General features: G+C 32.2%; 3 protein-coding genes across 4 annotated transcripts in view; 1 reads left to right on the forward strand and 2 right to left on the reverse strand.

The window, feature by feature from the left end:
* The window catches only part of LOC129906842 (elongation factor Tu), a 153,674-nt gene that overhangs the window by 99,304 nt on the left and 34,542 nt on the right, over positions 1-19,828 (reverse strand). The window lies entirely within an intron of this gene.
* LOC129906837 (GPI ethanolamine phosphate transferase 2) lies at positions 104-9,106 on the forward strand. 2 transcript variants are annotated; one of them, XM_055982781.1, is made up of 11 exons: positions 104-371; positions 428-800; positions 862-1,053; positions 1,109-1,245; positions 4,555-4,766; positions 4,826-5,034; positions 5,093-5,335; positions 5,400-5,781; positions 5,844-5,982; positions 6,046-6,397; positions 8,638-9,106. In XM_055982781.1, exons 1-11 carry the CDS (start codon positions 223-225, stop codon positions 9,064-9,066), a joined length of 2,817 nt encoding a protein of 938 aa, XP_055838756.1. In that variant the 5' UTR covers positions 104-222; the 3' UTR covers positions 9,067-9,106. The 2 variants fall into 2 exon arrangements, with proteins under 2 accessions (XP_055838756.1, XP_055838757.1); XM_055982782.1 differs by having other exon boundaries at positions 6,058-6,397.
* Positions 9,085-18,400, reverse strand: LOC129906838 (origin recognition complex subunit 1). The gene is made up of 9 exons (XM_055982783.1): positions 18,128-18,400; positions 17,883-18,065; positions 17,087-17,809; positions 11,697-11,923; positions 10,788-11,630; positions 10,591-10,726; positions 9,575-9,788; positions 9,420-9,516; positions 9,085-9,349 (listed from the first exon to the last, which is right to left on the reverse strand). The coding sequence occupies exons 1-9, from the start codon at positions 18,232-18,234 to the stop codon at positions 9,207-9,209; spliced, it is 2,673 nt and encodes an 890-aa protein (XP_055838758.1). The 5' UTR covers positions 18,235-18,400; the 3' UTR covers positions 9,085-9,206.

Below are 19,828 nucleotides of genomic sequence, written 5' to 3' on the forward strand. Positions count from 1 at the left end.
ATCAATTTTTTTGGAAAATGAAATACACGATAAATTAGAATTGGCATCACCTAAAAACACCTGCATTTTCACAGCTGGCTGTCAAAAAAAAAAAAAAACAACTTGAAAATATACGTCATCAATTTGAAGCATATTTTTTATAGAAAAGAAAACAATTCCGATTGTTTCCAAAAAACTAATTCGTATTTAATGAAATGTAAAAAAAAAGTACAAAAATAAAATATGAACAAACATGATTGGTTTCTGTTTTACCTTCTAAGTGCTTTTGTATTTGGTTGTTGCCTTTTCCTAGTCGGCTTCTTTCCAGTTGACTTTCAAAAAACAGGCTTATCTCCTTCTCCCGAACCTCCAACCAAATTAAATGGCTTAAGGTTTGCTTCCAACAAATATTTTTGATCAATAATTTGAAAATACAAATATTTTATAGCTTAACTCGACCAAAAAAACAATATTCAAATGTTGTTTTCATGGTTGTCGATGCGCTGCGCTATGATTTCGTCGACAAAGAACAAATGCCATACACTAGCCGGCATTGTAAAGTTCAAATGAAAGCTAGCATTCCTACTGTGACTTTGCCTCGAATTAAGAGTCTCACCTCAGGAACAATATCGAATTTTATAGATGTAATTTTGAATCTGGGAAGTTCCCAGCCACTTCAGGATTCGATTCTTCACAAATTGCACAAACGTGGAGACAAAGTTGTTTTCTATGGTGACTTTACATGGGTAGATTTGTTTTCGAAAATATTTCATCGATACGAATCCAATACGGATTCGTTTTACCTTACCGAATTTCATGAGGTAATAAAAACTCATTTTTAAAAAATTATATTCATTATTTTTTAAAACAAAACAACTCTAGGGTGATAACAATATTACTAAAAGCTTACATAAGGAATTGAGAAATTTGACTAGTTGGGATTTTCTTATATTGCATTACATTGGATTGGATCGCATTGGTCATATGGAAGGTTCAAATGGGGCCAAAATATTTTTGAAATTGAGAGAAATGGATGATGTGGTGGAACTCATTGACAAAGCACTAGCTAAGAAGGTAATTTTAGAGATCAAATAAATTGTTGATTTTTTTTCTAACATTTTTAACTTAGGTTACAGAACCAAAACCACTTTTGCTTGTAACTGCTGATCATGGAATGAGAAATGGAGGTGGACATGGTGGAAGTTCACCCGAAGAAATATTTGTTCCACTTATTGTGACTGGTCGCAATTGTTCCAAACAGGATAAGTAAGTTTAAATATTTAAAACTAATTTGAATAATTTAAATATTGAGTTTTAGAAGCATGTATATTATTTTGAATCAACTTTTAAGTTGAAGTCCTTTGTGTGAATGTGGATTAATCGATTAATAATAAAGAATCTGGAACTCTAGTAGGGCTTCCTCAAATCGATTTTCTTCATCATTTTCGTTCTCTCCAATTTTTTAACTAAACCTATTTTATTTGACTGAAAATGTCCAACAACGACGTTTTTTAAGTTAAAAATATATGATGAGAAAAATCTATCGGGAAGAAATTTGCTATTGATGGAAAATTTGATACATAGCAAAATGTTGGACATCCATAATACCGAGTTTATCAAATTCATAGCAAGGTCACAGTTTACCAAAAATTTTGATAGTCAATCACGGTAATACCGATTCATTCATTTTGTTGATATATCGTGGCTTTCAAGGCAAAGTGACATAAGTTGAAATTTGTCATTTTTGAGTTTAGAGCACAGAAAAGATTAAAAAAAACGCAATTTTTCTGTGTAATCAGCGCTTTTCTACTTCTAGTTCCCAAGTTATGAAAAAGTGCCACCTCAATTTTCACAAAATATCCCTGTGATTTTGTATACATTAATGGCATTTCTTTAGTTATGTCGTTATCGAATAGGATTGGTTTTGTTTTTTTGAAGAAAACGGCACAACTAAGAAAATGTCCCATTAAAAAAAGAGCAACCCGGTAAGATTTTTTCATCATTTCGGCTTTTTGTCGTATTAAACTGTTCGTCAGTCCGGTTCCGTACCTGAGCTAGAAAAATCACATTTTTTGTATCTTTTTCGTTGTTAAATTAATAAAATTGGCTTTAAATAATATAATATTTTTATATTTTTAGTTTTGTCTTTTAATAACGTGCAAAACGGCACTTTTTCCATAGAGTCTGAAAAAAATGATAGTATCCATTTTGTCGTATATTCATATATAATATATAAGCATCACATTAGTATTGATTTGTAAAAAAAAAATGAGTTTACGACAAACCTTGATTGAATTTAAAAACCTAAACAAATAAGAGTTTTTTTTCACACTCTGATCGTTTTGATAAATCAACATTTATTTCTCTATCCTTTTTTTGCTATCCTTAAATAAAAACTATTCCTATTTGAAATATTAAAAAAAAAAAAAAAATCAAATTCTTTTCGTTAGAAAGGCCTGAGCGCATTAAGATTGAGAAAACTTCCTTGTGTACAAAATTTAAAGGAGATGGCACATTTTTCTATGGAGCTTGGGCCCAGTGTGTTCACTAACGAAATTGGTATCAAATGAAAGGTGACGGTAAGCACATTACGTGGGTAAAATATTTTCAAATTCGTTAGTGGGGTTTTGGAGATATTTGAGTTTGAAGTTTCGGATTTCACAATCAAGATTTCAGCTAATTTTTCGAACAATTAATCGTAGAATGCGTAATATGGGTGTACAGAAATAATATTGGTATCAAATGAAAGGTATTTCTCTTGTCTATAAATCTGTATCAAAAGTTTTTTTCTTTATTAAAAAAAATATTACATTTTAGGTATTTACTTCTCAAAAGGTGATTTTTTTAAGCGAGGCATTTGGCACATCGAAATATCAAAATATTCAGTGGTGACATGCACTTTTTTTTGCAATTTTTCGATAGCTTAATGTGTTTCCTTTAATTCTATATATAAAATAGTTCTCAGCAAAATACACAAAAACGCGCTGAAATATGCCTATTAAATAATAAGAATAGAAACTATAGTTCAGTCAATGGGGAAAAATCTGGAAAAAGCTATGACGTCAGCTAAGTTTGAATGTAGTATTGAAGAGGGGTTTATCCCAAGTACAAATCTCAGATTGCGTATTGTTTGGTCTTGTGGGGCGACCGCCATTTTGAAAAACGCATATGTCTCAATATCTCGAGAACGACTGGTCGGACAGAAAACTAGAAAGGACTTTTTGGATTGGAAATTAGTTAATCTTTCTTTTTCTAGTACATCATTTTTCTCTAGGAGTTATAATTTCAGAGTTACACTACCTAAAATTGTGTGTTTTTTGATATTTTAAATATTTTAAACAACCCTTAGAGTTAAGTGCGGAATTACTGAGAATGAGATACTTTGCGGTTCTGTTACTCTGAAAGTATAACTCCTAGAGAAAAATGATGTACTAGAAAAAGAAAGATTAACTAATTTCCAATCTAAAAATTCTTTTCTACGCATTCTACGATTAATTGTTCGAAAAAATAGCTGAAATCTTGATTTTGAAATCCGAAACTTCAAACTCAAATATCTCCAAAATTCCACTAACGAATTTGAAAATATTTTACCCACGTAATGTGCTTACCGTCACCTTTCATTTGATACCCATTTCGTTAGTGAACACACTGGGCCCAAAAATGTGCCATCTCCTTTAATCTGTTGTTTTTTTGGGTCTTCGTTTCAGCTAAAAAATAAACACCTCATGTAAATGTATGTAATTATAGCGGCTTTGAAGTCGTAAAAATATGTTGGGCTAGACTTAAAATTCGTTGATGTTTTCAATGTCCACATACTTGTTATTAAAAAAAAATGCTTTTTTTTGTAATCTAATTTTTTTCCATGGGATTAATGCGTTTTTATTTATTGTTATTTATGTCACGGAAAAATCCGGACAGGATTATGGATTCAATGTTGTATTTTTGGTCTCCATTGGATTTAGCTTATGCTAGACCGATGTTCCTGCCATGATGTATCGGTATTTCAAAAGCTAGAATTTATCTTTACTTTCTCCGCAAGATTTGTTTTCCTTCCTTATTGCTGGCTCAGTAATTATTATGTTTTGATTTTCTTTTTATTTTATGCAGCAGCATTTTCATATGTGCATCTGCTGTCAGGTCTTCCCAGTTATAGCATTCATCATCACACCACGGCTTCTATTTTGCGGGGTTTAGGTAACATTTAGTGAAAATGACTACTCCCTTGATGGTAGAGCGATCAATGGTCAACTATTCGTTTGCATCGGTGAAAGGTAAATACTTAGCGGGGATCCTCTAAAAACTTCATCTGCGATAAGACGTCCAAATGCTTCAAAATCGTGTATTCCAAAGCCGTTATCTTTTGTGGTTCCGTAGAAGCTTTTCTTTCAAAAAAGGCTGCCAAAGATGCCTTTTTTTCTGCTTTTTGCATTGAAATACATAGCCACGATTATTATGTTTAACCATATTTTTTAAGGAATTTGGAAACTTTATTTTGTTTTTCAATTTTAACTTTTTTAATGATTTGGGAGCAAATGTAAACAAATTGATAAACTTGTTTACTACTATTATTTACAGAACAACAATAGAATATAATCAAGTGGATATTGCTGCAACATTATCTATACTCCTTGACGTACCCATTCCATCAACCAGCATCGGATGTATTATACCCGAGCTAATCGAAACCTTGACACCAGAAGAAAAATTGTATGCTCTCTATTACAATACTAAATTTCTTATCGATAAGGCTATGGCTAAATATGGCAAAAATAATGTACAAAAAGAAGGTAATACCAAAATGCTCAAACAATCACTCATTTGTATACTAAACCTTTTTGTTCTTTAGATTATTATTCATGGTATGAAACTGCAACCGATGCCCACACAGTATACCTGACAAATATATTAAAAGAAAATACAACAAGTGCATATCTTTTTGAAAAAGCCAAATTAAATTACATGCGTTCGGCATATGAAATCTCTCACATATTTGCTAAATCTTATACACGATTTGATTTTGGAATGATTTTTTTGGGAGTAACTTTAACGGGTTTGGTAAGTTTTATTTACATATATTTATTTAGTAATTTAATTTATCATTATTTTTCTTTAGTCCACAGTTCTGGTGTTCCTGACATGTTTTACTTCGACCAACTTTTCGAAAAAACTTCACGAACCATTGATTTATTTCGGAAGAATATTCCTTGCTGCAGCTTCAATCAACACAATTGGTTATGTGTTTCATTATGTCCACACCAGCAATATTGTACTTATGTGTCTGACAACTATTCCAATATTTGTTATTATTCTACTAAGCCTTGAGCTTTCTAAACTTGTGCTAAGAAGTCGTTTAATTGTAAGAAACTTAAATAATATTTTTGAAGAAAGTTTTTTTTTTAAGTATAACTCTTCATTTTTAGTTTACTCTTGACATTCCAATATCGATAGCATTCGGTATTCTTTTTCAAATATTCTCCCTATGTAGTACGTCCTTTATCGAAGAAGAACATCAAACGTGGTATTATTTAGGATCAACTTTCTTACTTAGTTTGTTTTGGAAAAACATCTCCAATACACGACTAAAAGTTATAACATTCAGCAGTTCATCTTCGCTGGAAAGAGATATTTTGATATTCTTTAAAATTCTAAGTCCATTGACGAAACCGTTTTTGGCTGTGCTTTTGACGGTTTTCATAAGAAGACTTAATCAAACTGGCGATAAGTGGATGCGGATACCAGATATTGGTGACTGGTTTGCTGTGTCAGATAACAAAATATATCTGAGCTTGTTTCTCGTAGTTAGTAAGTTTGGCGAAATCATTTAAGTGACTGAAGGCTCAATAATTTCTTATTTCTCACTGCAGGTCTTTTATTAATAATATATCAATTGAAGCAATATAACACTCCTCTGCAAATGGTAGCTTGCATCATAACATGTGTATCCATATACTCCTATCGAGGTATAATCGATGCTGTTGTATTTTTTCATCCTAAGCATTTCAAGTAAGTTATTTGAGAAAAAAAATTCATATCAAACAAGTACTTGTTTTTGATTATTTAAAATAGTTTTGCTTTCAGTCCGTTTTTGGTGCTGCCATTCTATTGGACTAGTGTGATATATATTTTAGCATCAAGTTATTTGCCTGTGATATTTGGTTCAACAAAAGACAATAATCTGGATAATTCGCGTCTGTGTAAATTACTTGGTACCAATTTAACCGTTTTTACACTGATATCTGCACTTTTGCATAAGCCGCATAATGTGTTTCTAGTCTTTGCAATGCATATTATATTGAAATGTACATATAGTCTTTGTGATAATTTGAGAGGAGCACGCAGAAGGCTAGATGCCCAAATGATTTTATTGTATAAAGTCGTTGTGACGATTTATGTTTGCAAAATGTTTTACTTTTTTCAGGTGAGTACAAATTTTTGAAAATCTATTCAATCCAAAGTTATTTAAAAGTGGAGGAATAAATGGGGGAAACATTGATATCAATTCTATTTAAAGGTTATTTTAAATATTTGTCAGGTATTTTAATGGCTTTTGACGGATCCAGAAGCTTAAAGGCTACCTTCCTTTCGAATAGAAAGAAAAAGTTTATGATCCCGATTATAAGCATTTTCTAGGTCCTCCGAAAGAGGTTTTTATTCATCAACTGCTTTCTTACCACAAAAGGAAAGATCCATTAGCAAAAGTTATGCTATTTAAAATCTGTTATTTTTACGAGTTATCAGCTGTGGGCATGTTAACGAAGTTTTTTGAACACATCAAAGTTATAACTTAGTCCAATTTATTATGCGAATCTATTCATTTATTAAAAGACCTATTTTTCGCCTCGCACTCAGATGATTGTAAAGGTATCATTGATAGATACGCTGGATTCCTTGAAATTCATAAGCTCCATTTTTCAAGAACTTGATGCAGATACAATTTTGTCTCATCCGAAAAAGACGAAAACCACTTGTGCTTCATTTTAAACATCCGTTTGTAGCACACTGGTTTTTTCGAGTGGTTAGAGAGTTGGATTGCTAATTCAATGTGCTCTGCACACGTGGGTTCCAATCCCGTTCTCATCAAATAATTTTTTTTTAATTCTTAATGAAAAATTCCAAATTATATATCAAATATTCCATTGTCTCTGTAACCATTCGACGCACATCCCATTGTCAATTGGTCAAATCTAAATCGTTTCTCGTTCGGAATGTTTTCGTAGCACGACGTAACAAACATTCGATAAATTTGTTTTAGGTCCAGTCCAAACCAAATTTCTACTTTAGTCTTATTGAAGAATTGTTTTCCAAAAGCACTATTAAGACGTTTCTTGACGCTATTTGCTGCCAGAATTCGGTCTAACCAAAACGCGTTCGAATCTTATTCTCGTCTCATAACATTTTTTTTGAATCCAAAATTATTATTTATCAAAAAATTACTAATCGCGCTATCAGGTGTCAATTTCTTTTTTTTTTGCTTTCGATTCCAAAGATTTAGCTGGTAGGTAATTTCAAAAGGTATTTTTTACTCCAATTTCAAGAAGATTCGGCGGAATTTTTGTTCGCGATAAGGCTGATTAAATTATCAGAATACAAACTCTAACTGCAGGATTTTATTATTCTTAAGTTCTAAATGTTCATGAATTCAAATATCGCCAGTTAAAAATAACACTGTGTTACAAAAAAAAGGTGTAAATTCACAAACGCATCACTGCAGAGCTGATTTGCGATCATTCCTGTAGCACGTTCATAAACGCAAATAATTAGCATCACTTAAAATGTCGATCGTTCACTATTGCAGAGTTGGATAAACTGATGCGCAAATATCAAACAAAAAAGCATCAAGAATTTTCTTGATAACTTGGTGATGCCGACGCGATTTATAGTAAAAATGAAGGAAAAGGGGAATGAAAAGTATTTAATCAAATTCTAAATTGTTTATAAATGAATAAATTTGAAGAAATTTAGGGAATATTTTACCAGCACACAAATTAAACAACTAATAGAAACTAAATTAATATATGAAAGTGTATTTAATGGGGGCAGAAAATCAAAGTCAGTATTGTGGAGGAAAGTTCTGTAGAAGATAAAATGTGAGGCTCCATCATTGAGCAAAAATTGTTTTTAAACGTAAAACTTTTTGTCAAACAGCATCGCATTGTCATCAGCTGAGCAACGATCAGCATCGCAAAAAAGCAGTGATGCGATATCACTAACAAAAAATTTGAAGTTTGTGAATTTACCCAAGGTTTCAAAATATAAGCGGGAGGAGACCTATCACGTTTTGTAGAGCTAGTCGCTAGTTAGTTAGGGGAGTTAGGGGCAAAAAACGGTTTTTTGCACCTTCACCCATTGAAACAAATCTAGCTTCTTCAAATTTCTACCCATTTTTGATTTTTACTGTTTCTGTAGAAGATAATTATACCTTTCCAACAATGTATAAAAGATGTGATTCGGTTAAACCATCTAGAGTTTATAAGCTGTCAAAGTTCAAACTCCAGATTTTGGGGGTGTTAGGGACTTTTTAAATACCGTTTCGTAATCAGTGCGACTAGCTCTTCAAAACGTGATTGGTCTCCGCTCGCATATATTTTGAGTGTTACACAGTGTAATGTATTTCAGGATCATTAATTTATTAATTTTTGTTTTCAAATTCCTTTACAGGGCAATTCAAACAGCTTAGCAACAATTGATCTCAATCCTGGATTTATCGGACTTTCCCATTACAATCCATTATTTGTTGGAATAATGGTAACGGCAAATACATATTTTGCCGACATTTTCGGTTTCCTCTACCTTATATTGGATATTTATCAAAAACAAGATGAAGTCTCTATATCCAAGGAGACCAACGAATTTGTCAATGATGTTTCAGAGAGAAACAATTACAATCTAGTCACAACAATAATGGCAACAATTAAATTATTAACAACAAGTGTGTATTTGATTTTAATGATAGCTTTTCGTCATCATTTATTTATATTTACAGTATTTTCACCAAAAGTATTGTATGAGTGTTTTGCAATATTATTATTTTATTTAAATTTTTCTATGACGAATTTGTACTTTTATTTGTTACATAAAATCATTTGAATTATATAAAAAAAAAACTTAATAAATAACATTTTTTTTATTTTTCTGATTATTTATTTTTTAATAATTCAAACTTAAAACTTAACTTATGTGCGTGGTCTGAGTAAATTAAAAGTTATAAATAAATGTATATAAATTAATTAATTAGATTCAACTCTGAGGGCATAATGAATATCGTCCATGCTAACATTTAGTAAAATTTTTTGAAAGATATCAGTTCTTGAATGTTCACAGATGATCAGTCTTTCAGCTCCAAGCTTCGAACAAATCCTTAAAGCAAGTCCTTTAAGTAAATTAAAAAAAAAAAAATCATATAAGAAAACAATCACATTGAATTAAAATTATCTTCTTACCTGGAGTAGGTACAGGAGCGCCCATAAATGCAGATATAGTTTCAATTTGTGAATAAACTCCCATAAAGTTGGTCTCTTCGACACCTGTTCGAGTGACCTATATTAAAACAAAATTTGTATCATGTCTAGTTTAAAATGTGTTTATAACGTCTTACCTCTGCTACAACAGCTTGAAGGAAAATCTGTTCAAGTCTGGAACATTTTTTTATAGCGAGCACTTTCGCACTTGAAATCATTTCACTTAAAGCCTGTTGCACGTGCATCATATTGACAATTTTAGCATCCGTTGTCTGTGCATCGGCGATTTCAGTTGCTCGTCGACAAATGTCAAGAGCTCGACGAGCGTCACCAGACACTGCGGCGACTTTTCTAAAAGTAGATAAGTAGCAAAGAAATGAAACATAGAACATCAATGAAAAGTTAATTCACTTTAAACCAAGATCAGAGGGTCTTTTACGTAATACGAAAAGAGCAGTTAGCAAAACTATACTGCAGTGAACGATAGTCACGACAAAGAGCGATTATGTAAAACGAGAAAGTCGTAGGACCAAACTAAATAGAAAAATATATTTTTTTTTAGGCTCAACAACACTATTATGACAGCTAAACATAAACAAAAGTCAAACGATAGACGAATGACAATCGTAAAGATTAACAAGTATCGTTAAAATAAAACGATTATCGTAAAAAATAAACGCATTTGAACGAAAACGAAGTAGTTGCAACGATAATCGTTTTACAAAATAGGGTCCCAGAAGTGTAGACTACGACTGCCTATTAACATTAGAATATAGTTAATTGTGATACCACTAAAATTGGGAGGAAGATTTATAAATTAAACCATTTTTCAGGATGGAATCTAGATCGTAAAATTTAATCAGTGAAAACATTATTTATAAGGACAAAAGCCTTCACTCAATGAACAAACGAATATTTGCATAAGACTAATCACTGCGGTTTTGCTGTATACATCAATGAAGAAAATTCAATGCGCTTTAATGGCAACGAATTGGTAGAAAACAGTTCAAATGATTATTATGATTCCTTAGAGCCCTATCAAACAGAAGAATCAAAGATTTAGACTCAAAATCTCTTAGACCGAACCTACATTTCACTCAAGTATAATTGAAACCGTAGAAATATCTTCTATCAAATTACAAAAAAAACTTACCTTGCAACCAGTTGCACAGCATCACCTTTAAATGCTTCTGAGCCACTTAATCTACCAATAACAATTTCCTGCAGCTGTTTGTGTGAATATGGTTGGAAGGTGAGTCGAGTAAGACCAAGACGAGATGTTACCTTACCTAGTAAAAAAAAAAATTATATAAAACATCAATTCATCAAGTGTGACCATGCTATATTTACCCATTAAAAGTCTTTCTGGTAAATCCATAGTATTTGCAATAGTAACAACAACTAAACGAGCAGCAGACTTTGTTGGCCAATCTAACAAATTATATACAACATCTTGTCGCCGATTACACAATATATCCAATTCATCAACCAAAAGCACAGTTGTTGTTCGTCTTGGCGCTGGAGTGGTGAATCTCTTTTCTAACAACGAATGAGCATGTTCCCAGGACACGGTTTTCCCAGTAAGCTGTCGATAAATTTGAACATACGCCTGTCGTGGTTCTGTCAGTCGCATTCCGTTGATTTCTATAAATTCGAAATCAGGCAATTTATCTTCGGCACTAACACGCTGCAATTCACGAATTACTCCTGTGACTGTGGCAGTTTTTCCAGTTCCAGGTACTCCTGAAACATACATACAACCACCACATTGGTCTTGGATTTTGCCCTCAAGAAATGTATAAATATTGAGGAACTCTGTTTCACGACATGGCAAGCTCTTGGGCACTACTGAAACGTGTAATCTCTCACGAGCTATTTGTAAATCAGATTTGCGACGATCCGTTTTGGATGCCTGACGACTATCGATGGTTGCTTTTAAGCTACCCGAACGCATTAGTTTAAGTTTTTGTGATGGAGTCATTTGGGTAGCTTCAGGTGATGTGTGCTTGCTTGCAGGACTTTTGCGTGTTGGGGTTTTTGGGGCAGAATATTCTTCATCGGATGCCTCATTACCATCTTTCCTCTTCGGGGGGCGACCTCTTTTGGGTGTCGACATAACAGCATCATCATTTATAAAAATTCTCCTCTCAACAATGTTAGAAAGTTGAATGTTTCGTTTAGGAGTTCCTTCAGCTGAAAATTGAAAAAAAAAATGTTTAAATGCATTGGTGAAAACTAAATCTTTACAAATTTACTTACCAACACGACTACTGGCTGATTTGAGAATACTTTTTCGTCTTGTAGACTTAGTGACTTCATCGGTATCTTTGGTTTTTTTCGAAGGTGTATGATAAATGTCTACGTATGAAACATCATCTGCTGCCAAACGTTTTCTTTCTTTATGCATTCCACTTAATGGGTTGACATCTTCTATATGTTCTTCAATTGATTTGCGCATAGACGAACGCCGTGTAACAACATTAGGTCTAAAATTAATAAATTATTTGTTAGAAGCGGACTAAAGGAGACTTATTATTAAATTTTTAGATATGGATTGCGGAACTTGACGCGCGTTAGAAACAACAATAACAACACACTACATTGAATTTTTCCACGCCCAGAGAAGAAAAACTAAATAAGATTGGCAAGTTCTACGCGATGATTGGAACTTGCAGTTATGAGAAACCATCCCAAAAGAAACAAAACGTGAAATGTACCTCATAAACTCAGGGAGGCGAAACTCTTACCGAAAGTGCATGGATGCAAGGATTTGTTAACAAATTCTTTCAGCTGAGAATTTCAATTTCACTAATCAAAATTATCCTCAGCTTTCTTCATTCCAGATTGTTCTTTGTACAAATAGGAAACAGTCAATCAACAATGAAGACAATCAGTATCGGAGTTGCCCAGGGGTCGACGCTAGGACCATTCCTCTTCAATTTTTACGAACGCGAAGTCTATGTCACCGTTATTTGCCAGAAGAAGAGTGGATCCGGGGGCCCACATAAAACGGCTTTGCGACTTTTATAAGCGGTAGGGCTACAAACTCAACAAAGCTAAATCAGAACTGATATGTTCACACAGCCAGTCATTTATGGAAATACTAGAAAACGATCAGGCAGGAACATCAAGATAAATCTTCTCGATGAATACACAAATATAACCAAAAAAAATGTCAAATTTCTAGGAATACAATTCAACGGATGTACCGGTTTAACCCTTAATTACGTCTTCCACCGTATTTATCTGCTAATGTGGAAAAGAAACGGATTCAGCTAAGACAAAATCTCCTGTATAAGCAGGAGGTTCACAGTGAAAAAATTCAACATTAGCAAGTAAGCAATCTTCGAATAGAAGATCTTAATGATCTGCATTACTACAACAGGATACGCAGGAAACACATCAACAAGTGACTATGAAGAAGTCAAAATTATCTAATCAACCAGAAGATGCCTACACATTACACAACCACCTAAACTCAATAATAGGAAGATTTATAAACCAGCCAAGATATTCTGACTAGCGGTGCCTAGAAGCTAAGGAACGGCGCACCCGTGGAGCCGGTGAAGCAGTTTAGTGGGAGAGTTGTGATCCCATTTGAACAGAATAAACCCAATTTTTTTTTTTCCAAATTGATTTTTTGATGCAAATGGCCTCTTCAGGCGTAAACACATCTTCTTAGTTGAAAAAAGCAACAAAAAAAAATATTTTTGATGTCGAAGTTACAGGGGTTGAAAAATCTTATAAGTTTAAGAAAAAACGATTTTTTTCGGACTGAGATAGGCATAGACTTTGCTCTAAGTTGTAAAAACAGAATAAATCAAACGTTTTTGAACCGTTGTACCTGTCTACCAGAAATAGCAATACAATTTTTTCTCATTCCACTCCAATTCACATAATCTTTACTTTATCTGAAGGTTAAACATCTGAAACAAGTCAAATATAGAATGCTCTACAGTTTTTTTGCGTTTTTCAATTGATTTATTTTGTTCTTACAATTTATGATTCATTTGCAGTTCGTTAAAATTGTTATAAAGAAGAAATAAAATGCACGACTGGGTCGCACGAACTTGCTCTTAGAGTTCAAGTTGCTTAAATATTTAAGACTTTTTATATAGAAACTTGGGAAATGTAGGTATATAAAAACAAAAAAAAAAAACAAAAAAACAACAAAAAAAAATTCATTTTTCAAAAAAATAAAACAATATCTGAAATCAAATCGCCCCACAAAACAAGTATGCAGTTTTATTTGATATATTAAGGTGCATTTTTAGAAAAAAAATTTTCAAAATCGTTAGAGCCGTTTTTTAAAAAACTAATTTTTTATAATAGTGGAGTCAAATTAGCTTTATACCTCGGAATCCAGGGAAAGTCGATGCATCTGAAAAACGAGTATAGGACTGCATTATAAAAGGGTCAAATAAGAAAGTTAAAAAAAAAATTTTCACCGCTCTCGATTACAACAGTTTTTATGGACCGTTAACTGTCATTCCGTATGCAAGCGTTAATCGGAATTGCTGTCTCATTTTAGATTTTGATAAAACTTTGTAGGGATGTTCTCTAGGACTGTAAGGAAGCAAATCCATGATGATTTAATTTTAAGTTGCGTGGTTTCCCCGCTACCCGCATTCGAACTTTTTCAGAAGGTCATTTTTATGTTATTATAACTTTGCGTCTACTAAAGATATCTTTTTGTTTGAAACGCCATTTTAAAGCTTAAGAATAGTAATTTTTGAATATATATTAAAAAATTACGTAATAATTATCCCTGAATTAAAAATAATTTTTGAAAAACTGGTAATTTTGCTGATTTCTCATGGTTTTTGACTGGCTCCAGAACCTTGGCTATTATATGTAGGAAGCTTATACTTACCAAATATTAAATATAGATATTTTTCAACAAAATAAATCTAAAATGAACTCGATGGCTGTACTTTTATGCAAAAATTTTAAGTTCAAAGTATTGAGTATTTTAAAAAAGCTAATTTTTATACTGTCATTTTCTACGATTTGACTAAACGAAGAAATGTGAAACTTACAATGTGTTAAGTTAAGAGTACGAACTAAATATACTATTAATTTCATGCTTCTATCTTATGTCAAACATAGTGCAATCATAGCCTTAAGTAAGGGTTATTTTGGCTTTTTAGCATTTTTGCGAATTTTCAAACAAGCGGTACACTAAGAAGATATGAAAATAACACAATTTTATTTAGAGGACTGAAAGTTAAAAGTTTCAACTTAACACACTGTTAGTTTCATGTTTCTATCTTTAGTCAAATCGCAAAAAATCATAGTATAAAAAAATATTTTTTCAAAAAACTCAAAACTTTGAACTTAAAATTTTTGCATAAGGAGTACAGCCATCGAGTTCATTTTAGATTTATTTTGTTCAAAAATATCTATATTTAATATTTTGTAAGTATAAGCTTCCTACATATAATAGCCAAGGTTCTGGAGCCAGTCAAAAACCATGAGAAATCAGCAAAATTACCAGTTTTTCAAAAATTATTTTTAATTCAGGGATAATTATTACGTAATTTTTTAATATATATTCAAAAATTACTATTCTTAAGCTTTAAAATGGCGTTTCAAACAAAAAGATATCTTTAGTAGACGCAAAGTTATAATAACATAAAAATGACCTTCTGAAAAAGTTCGAATGCGGGTAGCGGGGAAACCACGCAACTTAAAATTAAATCATCATGGATTTGCTTCCTTACAGTCCTAGAGAACATCCCTACAAAGTTTGATCAAAATCTAAAATGAGACAGCAATTCCGATTAACGCTTGCATACGGAATGACAGTTAACGGTCTATAAAAACTGTTGTAATCGAGAGCGGTGAAATTTTTTTTTTTAACTTTCTTATTTGACCCTTTTATAAAGCAGTCCTATACTCGTTTTGCAGATGCATCGACTTTCCCTGGATTCCGAGATTTTACAAATTTTATGCCTAATTTGACTCGACTATAAATAATTTTTTGAAAAAAAAAGTTTAAAAATAAAACTGGTATGCCATTTTGTAGAAATAACTAATCAACATCTAAAAACAAAATTTCAAAAAAATTCAATGTCCCGTTTTCGAAAATTTGATTTTTCAAAAAAAAATTTTCAAATTTTTTTTAAAAATCCAAAAATTATTTTTCTCAAAATTTTATTTTTGGCTTATATTTAAATTGTATAAATGCTTTTGTATAAAAAATTTCGTTGAAATACAATACGTAGTTTTGCAGAAAATCCGATTTGAAAAAAGCGGTCCTATGGCAGGTACCGTTAATAATGATTCTCAAAAAAAAATTTTTTCTTCAAAAGATAGATCTTGTTTAAAAACTAACATTTGAATTTTTTTAACAAAATCGTTGGAGCCGTTTTCGTGAAATTAAACTTTTCCGAAATTTTTGTATGACAGGTACCGTTATTTTTGGTCCAAAAAAATTAATTCCAAAAACCCCTCTGGAGAGTCTCCAAAAACTGCTACATAGCAATTTTGAAGTCAATCGGTCCATCCGTTTAGGCTCTAGTTCCTTATACAGACAGACAGACAGACTGACAGACTGACAGACTGACAGACAGACGGACTTCCGGGACCCACTTTTTTCGCATTATCTATCATCGTAATGTCATGGAAAAATGTTATCTCAACTTTTTTTTTTTGTACGAATGCATAACTTGATGTATAGTACCTATATCGCAAGTAAAAAGGGTTGGAACAACTTCAAAGTTTCCGAATTCTAATTAGAAAATGTAAATAGCAAGTATATTTGAATTTGAATTTCTAAATGACTATTAATTCCACTTAAGTTTATTATTGCACCGTTTTAAAAAATCCCAAGTTTTGATTCCGTGATAATTGTCCTGGCTATTATTCGATTTTATTTTCTACAAGATCACAAATAGATTAATTAAATTGTTTCAAATTAACAGTAAAAGAACTTACAAATTGGTAAAACGATTATAATTAATGCGTCTTGATTAACTCAATTTGAAATTTAAGGCAGCAATGCATATATTTTGGAAAACACTTAAAAAACATGCACATGAAACAAAAAGTCAATAAAACAGTAATGACAACGAGGTTATTTTAAAGTAAAATGAAGCAGTGTTTTAAATGAAAAATTCAAATGTTTAAAAATGAAAAAGCGTCTTCATGACAAATTCAATTGTGGAACAAAAATAATCTACTTTTCAATACGAAGAACAAAACAAAACAAGGCAATGAGATTCTATCAATTTTAAAGTGTGATAGAATGACTCCAATCAGTCAAATGTTACAATCCATTAAAATGGTTTAATGTTGAGTCACGTCTAAAATTCAATACCCTTATCATGATCTTTAAAATCAAAAATAGTATTTATCCTGTTTATTTACAGAAAAATGTGGAATATATAACCAACGAAAGATACATGGTTGAGGAATATTAGCGACTTCTGGCTTCCGTTAAATAGAAGAGCACAAACATAAAATAACCTACTTTACAAAGGACTTCAAATGTATAACAATATTGAATGAATTTAAACTTAAAATTAACTATCTTCTAAGAAATAGTTTGATTTAAAAAAAGACTGAATTGTAAATAGTATCACGAGTTTTTTTTAAACTAATAAATGAATTACAATTAAAATTACAACTTTAAAAACAAAACTTACCCTTTTTGTGATTCCGACAATCGAAGCTTAATTTTTAAATTTTGACTCGTACTTTCCGGTGTGCTTTTAATAATTGAATAATTCATTATATCTGAATCGTGAGTCAAATTTGCAGCTGCATTATCCAAACTAATATTCAAATTCCTCCTTGCTGCCAATGCCTTAGCCGAAGTCGGAGTTATCGGACATTGATTCTTCTCTGTCAATGGTGAACTCAAATAATTAGCATTAATTTCCTTATTTGTCGACGAAGTCATTTTCTTTGATGATAGTTTTACCACACTATTGCCCCCAACTATCTTAATTGGTGATACTTTATTCTCATCCATGCGATCAACATCGACAAATTCCACTTCACTTGTGCGTTTCTTTTTAGCACTTGACTTTGAAGTTGATTGTCGACGCGATACGCTTTTTCTTGCTGAACGTTTTTCAGAAAATTCTTCTTCAAAATATTCCAATGGCACCAAAGTATAAGAAGAGTTTTTAAGCTTAATAAATTTATATCGACACACAAACATTGGACAGTTTTTGGTTCTGTTAATTTTTGCTAATAATCCAGATGCTGAGTCTTGGGAACTGCCCGTAACGACATAGCATTTGCGAAAAATCGTTTCAATTGAAATATCGTGATCGTATGGACGATATTCTTCAATGACTTCAAGGTTAAAATCAATACATAGATCGTCTCTATCGAAAAATTTCATTGGAACACATTCAGGTCTATGGATTGGGTGGGGTTGAATATAAAATGACTTAAGTTTAGGTCTAATAAGATTTAATTTTTAACACTTACCTAGAATACCATTGAACTACTGCACGATAAGGATCTTTATTTGAATTTGTGTCATAGAGTTCATAGAGATAGAGCACCTTTGCAATATCACAGCCAGAATCAGTGTCGGGTTCGGCAGCGTCGGCGTTCGAGACAAGGACAAAGTCACCAACTGCAATGGTCATTGGACCAAAGACACATTTTCTATACAAACAACAACAAATTGAGGATTAATTATTTTTAGTGTTTTATGATCTTTTACTTACTTATAAAAATAAACTTGTTTATGCTCCAAATGTGGAACATGAATTCCAGTTAATTGAGCACCAACCCAATCAACAACTGATGTATTTTCAATTTCTTTTACAACCATTTCGCTGAAATTGCATTGATTTCAGGTTTTTGTTTTAAAATACCTATTTGTTAATTTTTGTATGTATTATAAAATTATTAACACGGTTTTTAACAATTAAAGAAAAATGGGTTAGGTGAGGAGAACGACAAAAAAAAGTGCAACATATGCAAAGTGAAAAAAAAGAAAAATGAAAATAAAAGCGCGCAATTTGTTTACTTCGCGAGTGACGTTTATTTTGGCGGTAAACAAAAAGTATATTTAGTTCTGTTTGATTTGTAAATTTTTATGGATCTTATACAATTTTTGTGATGTAGTGCTGCCAAAAATTACAGAATTTAAATCATGGTTTTTTTTTATTTTTTATCAAATTTTTTTCTTAAAGCCTACTACGCTGCTGATGCGAAACGAAAAATTTTCAAGTCTCCAAAGTCGAAATGCAAACGAAAAAATATCATCGAGTATTCTGTCAAAAACAAAATAAAAAAATTCTAAATTAATTAAAAATCAAGAAAAATCATTGAAAAATCAAAGCATTGTGTCGCGTCGTGTCTCGTCGTGCGATCACTTACCGATCCCCCAGGAGCTGCTTCCCGATGTGCACTAGTCCACGACCACTGACGGACTGAATAATTTGTTTGTGGTGTGGCCCTTTTTATAGCAAAATATGACCCCTCCCTCCAGAGAAATATTTAAATATTTAATTTATTGTTTTTATTCTTGTCTAGTAGTGCACCGCCCCCGGGTTTGGTGTTTTAAGTTTGTTGTTTATGATGCGTAACGCATCATGCGTTGCGTGTAGCGTTGCGTAGCGTTGTGTAGCGCTCTTTGAGTTGTAGTAGTTTTTTTTTCGTTGAAGACTAGGCGAACCGGGCTAATATTCTATCTCAGGTAAAGGATTGGGTTCTTTTCAAATTGTTGGAAGCACCATAACAAAATACGAACACAAAAAGGAGCTTAGGGACGTTTTTATTCTACGAATTCGGAACGACCTCGAGGTTCAAAGCTTCTTTATTTAGTCAAGATTGGGTACTTGCCATAAAGTACAAAATATCACGCTAAAAAAAATGTATTAAACCGGTCTGGTAATTTTTCGGGCATGAATTCCATAGAAAACGACTTTTAGTGCTTCTCTGCTACTCTCCCCTAATTTTTTGACAAAATTATGATTTTTTTTTTTACTTTTTTTAAGTCAGTCCATATCAACATGATCAATATAAGTAAATGAGACAAACAAATATGAGGTACTACGGCAAAAACTAAAAAATTGAGCAACATAAACCAAAAAGATTTATTTTATTTTTAGTTTGTTCCTATTAATAACGGCAAGGGACTCTGTAGAGAAGAACTGGATAAGCGATTTTCAATGGAACGCACTTTCAACGAATTCAATAGACCTGTTCCTTTGGGAGGTGGCAAAAGCCCGACTAACAAATTTGCTTGTATAAAGCTTTACAGGTGTTAATGTAGCTCCTGTAAAGCTGTATAGAAGGAATATTGTTTGTTGGGAGTACTACTAGTACTTTACTAGCGATTTTCAATGGAACGCACTTTGAACGAATTCAATACAAATCGTATCTACTCGGGAAAAAAGCACTAGTAAATGATAGTACTA

The sequence above is a fragment of the Episyrphus balteatus genome, chromosome 1 (genome assembly GCF_945859705.1).
Source record: "Episyrphus balteatus chromosome 1, idEpiBalt1.1, whole genome shotgun sequence".
Lineage (NCBI taxonomy): Eukaryota > Metazoa > Arthropoda > Insecta > Diptera > Syrphidae > Episyrphus > Episyrphus balteatus.

Bases quoted from the DNA above. Each gene is read 5' to 3' on its own strand.
- LOC129906837 (XM_055982781.1), top strand. From the start codon at position 223: ATGAACAAACATGATTGGTTTCTGTTTTACCTTCTAAGTGCTTTTGTA. The intron at 1,054-1,108 runs GTAATTTTAGAG...TTTTTAACTTAG, and splicing joins ACAAAGCACTAGCTAAGAAG to GTTACAGAACCAAAACCACT. The intron at 6,398-8,637 runs GTGAGTACAAAT...ATTCCTTTACAG, and splicing joins AAATGTTTTACTTTTTTCAG to GGCAATTCAAACAGCTTAGC.
- LOC129906838 (XM_055982783.1), bottom strand. From the start codon at position 18,234: ATGGTTGTAAAAGAAATTGAAAATACATCAGTTGTTGATTGGGTTGGT. The intron at 18,066-18,127 runs GTAAGTAAAAGA...TTGTTTGTATAG, and splicing joins AAACAAGTTTATTTTTATAA to AAAATGTGTCTTTGGTCCAA. The intron at 9,517-9,574 runs GTAAGACGTTAT...GTTTTAATATAG, and splicing joins TTCAAGCTGTTGTAGCAGAG to GTCACTCGAACAGGTGTCGA.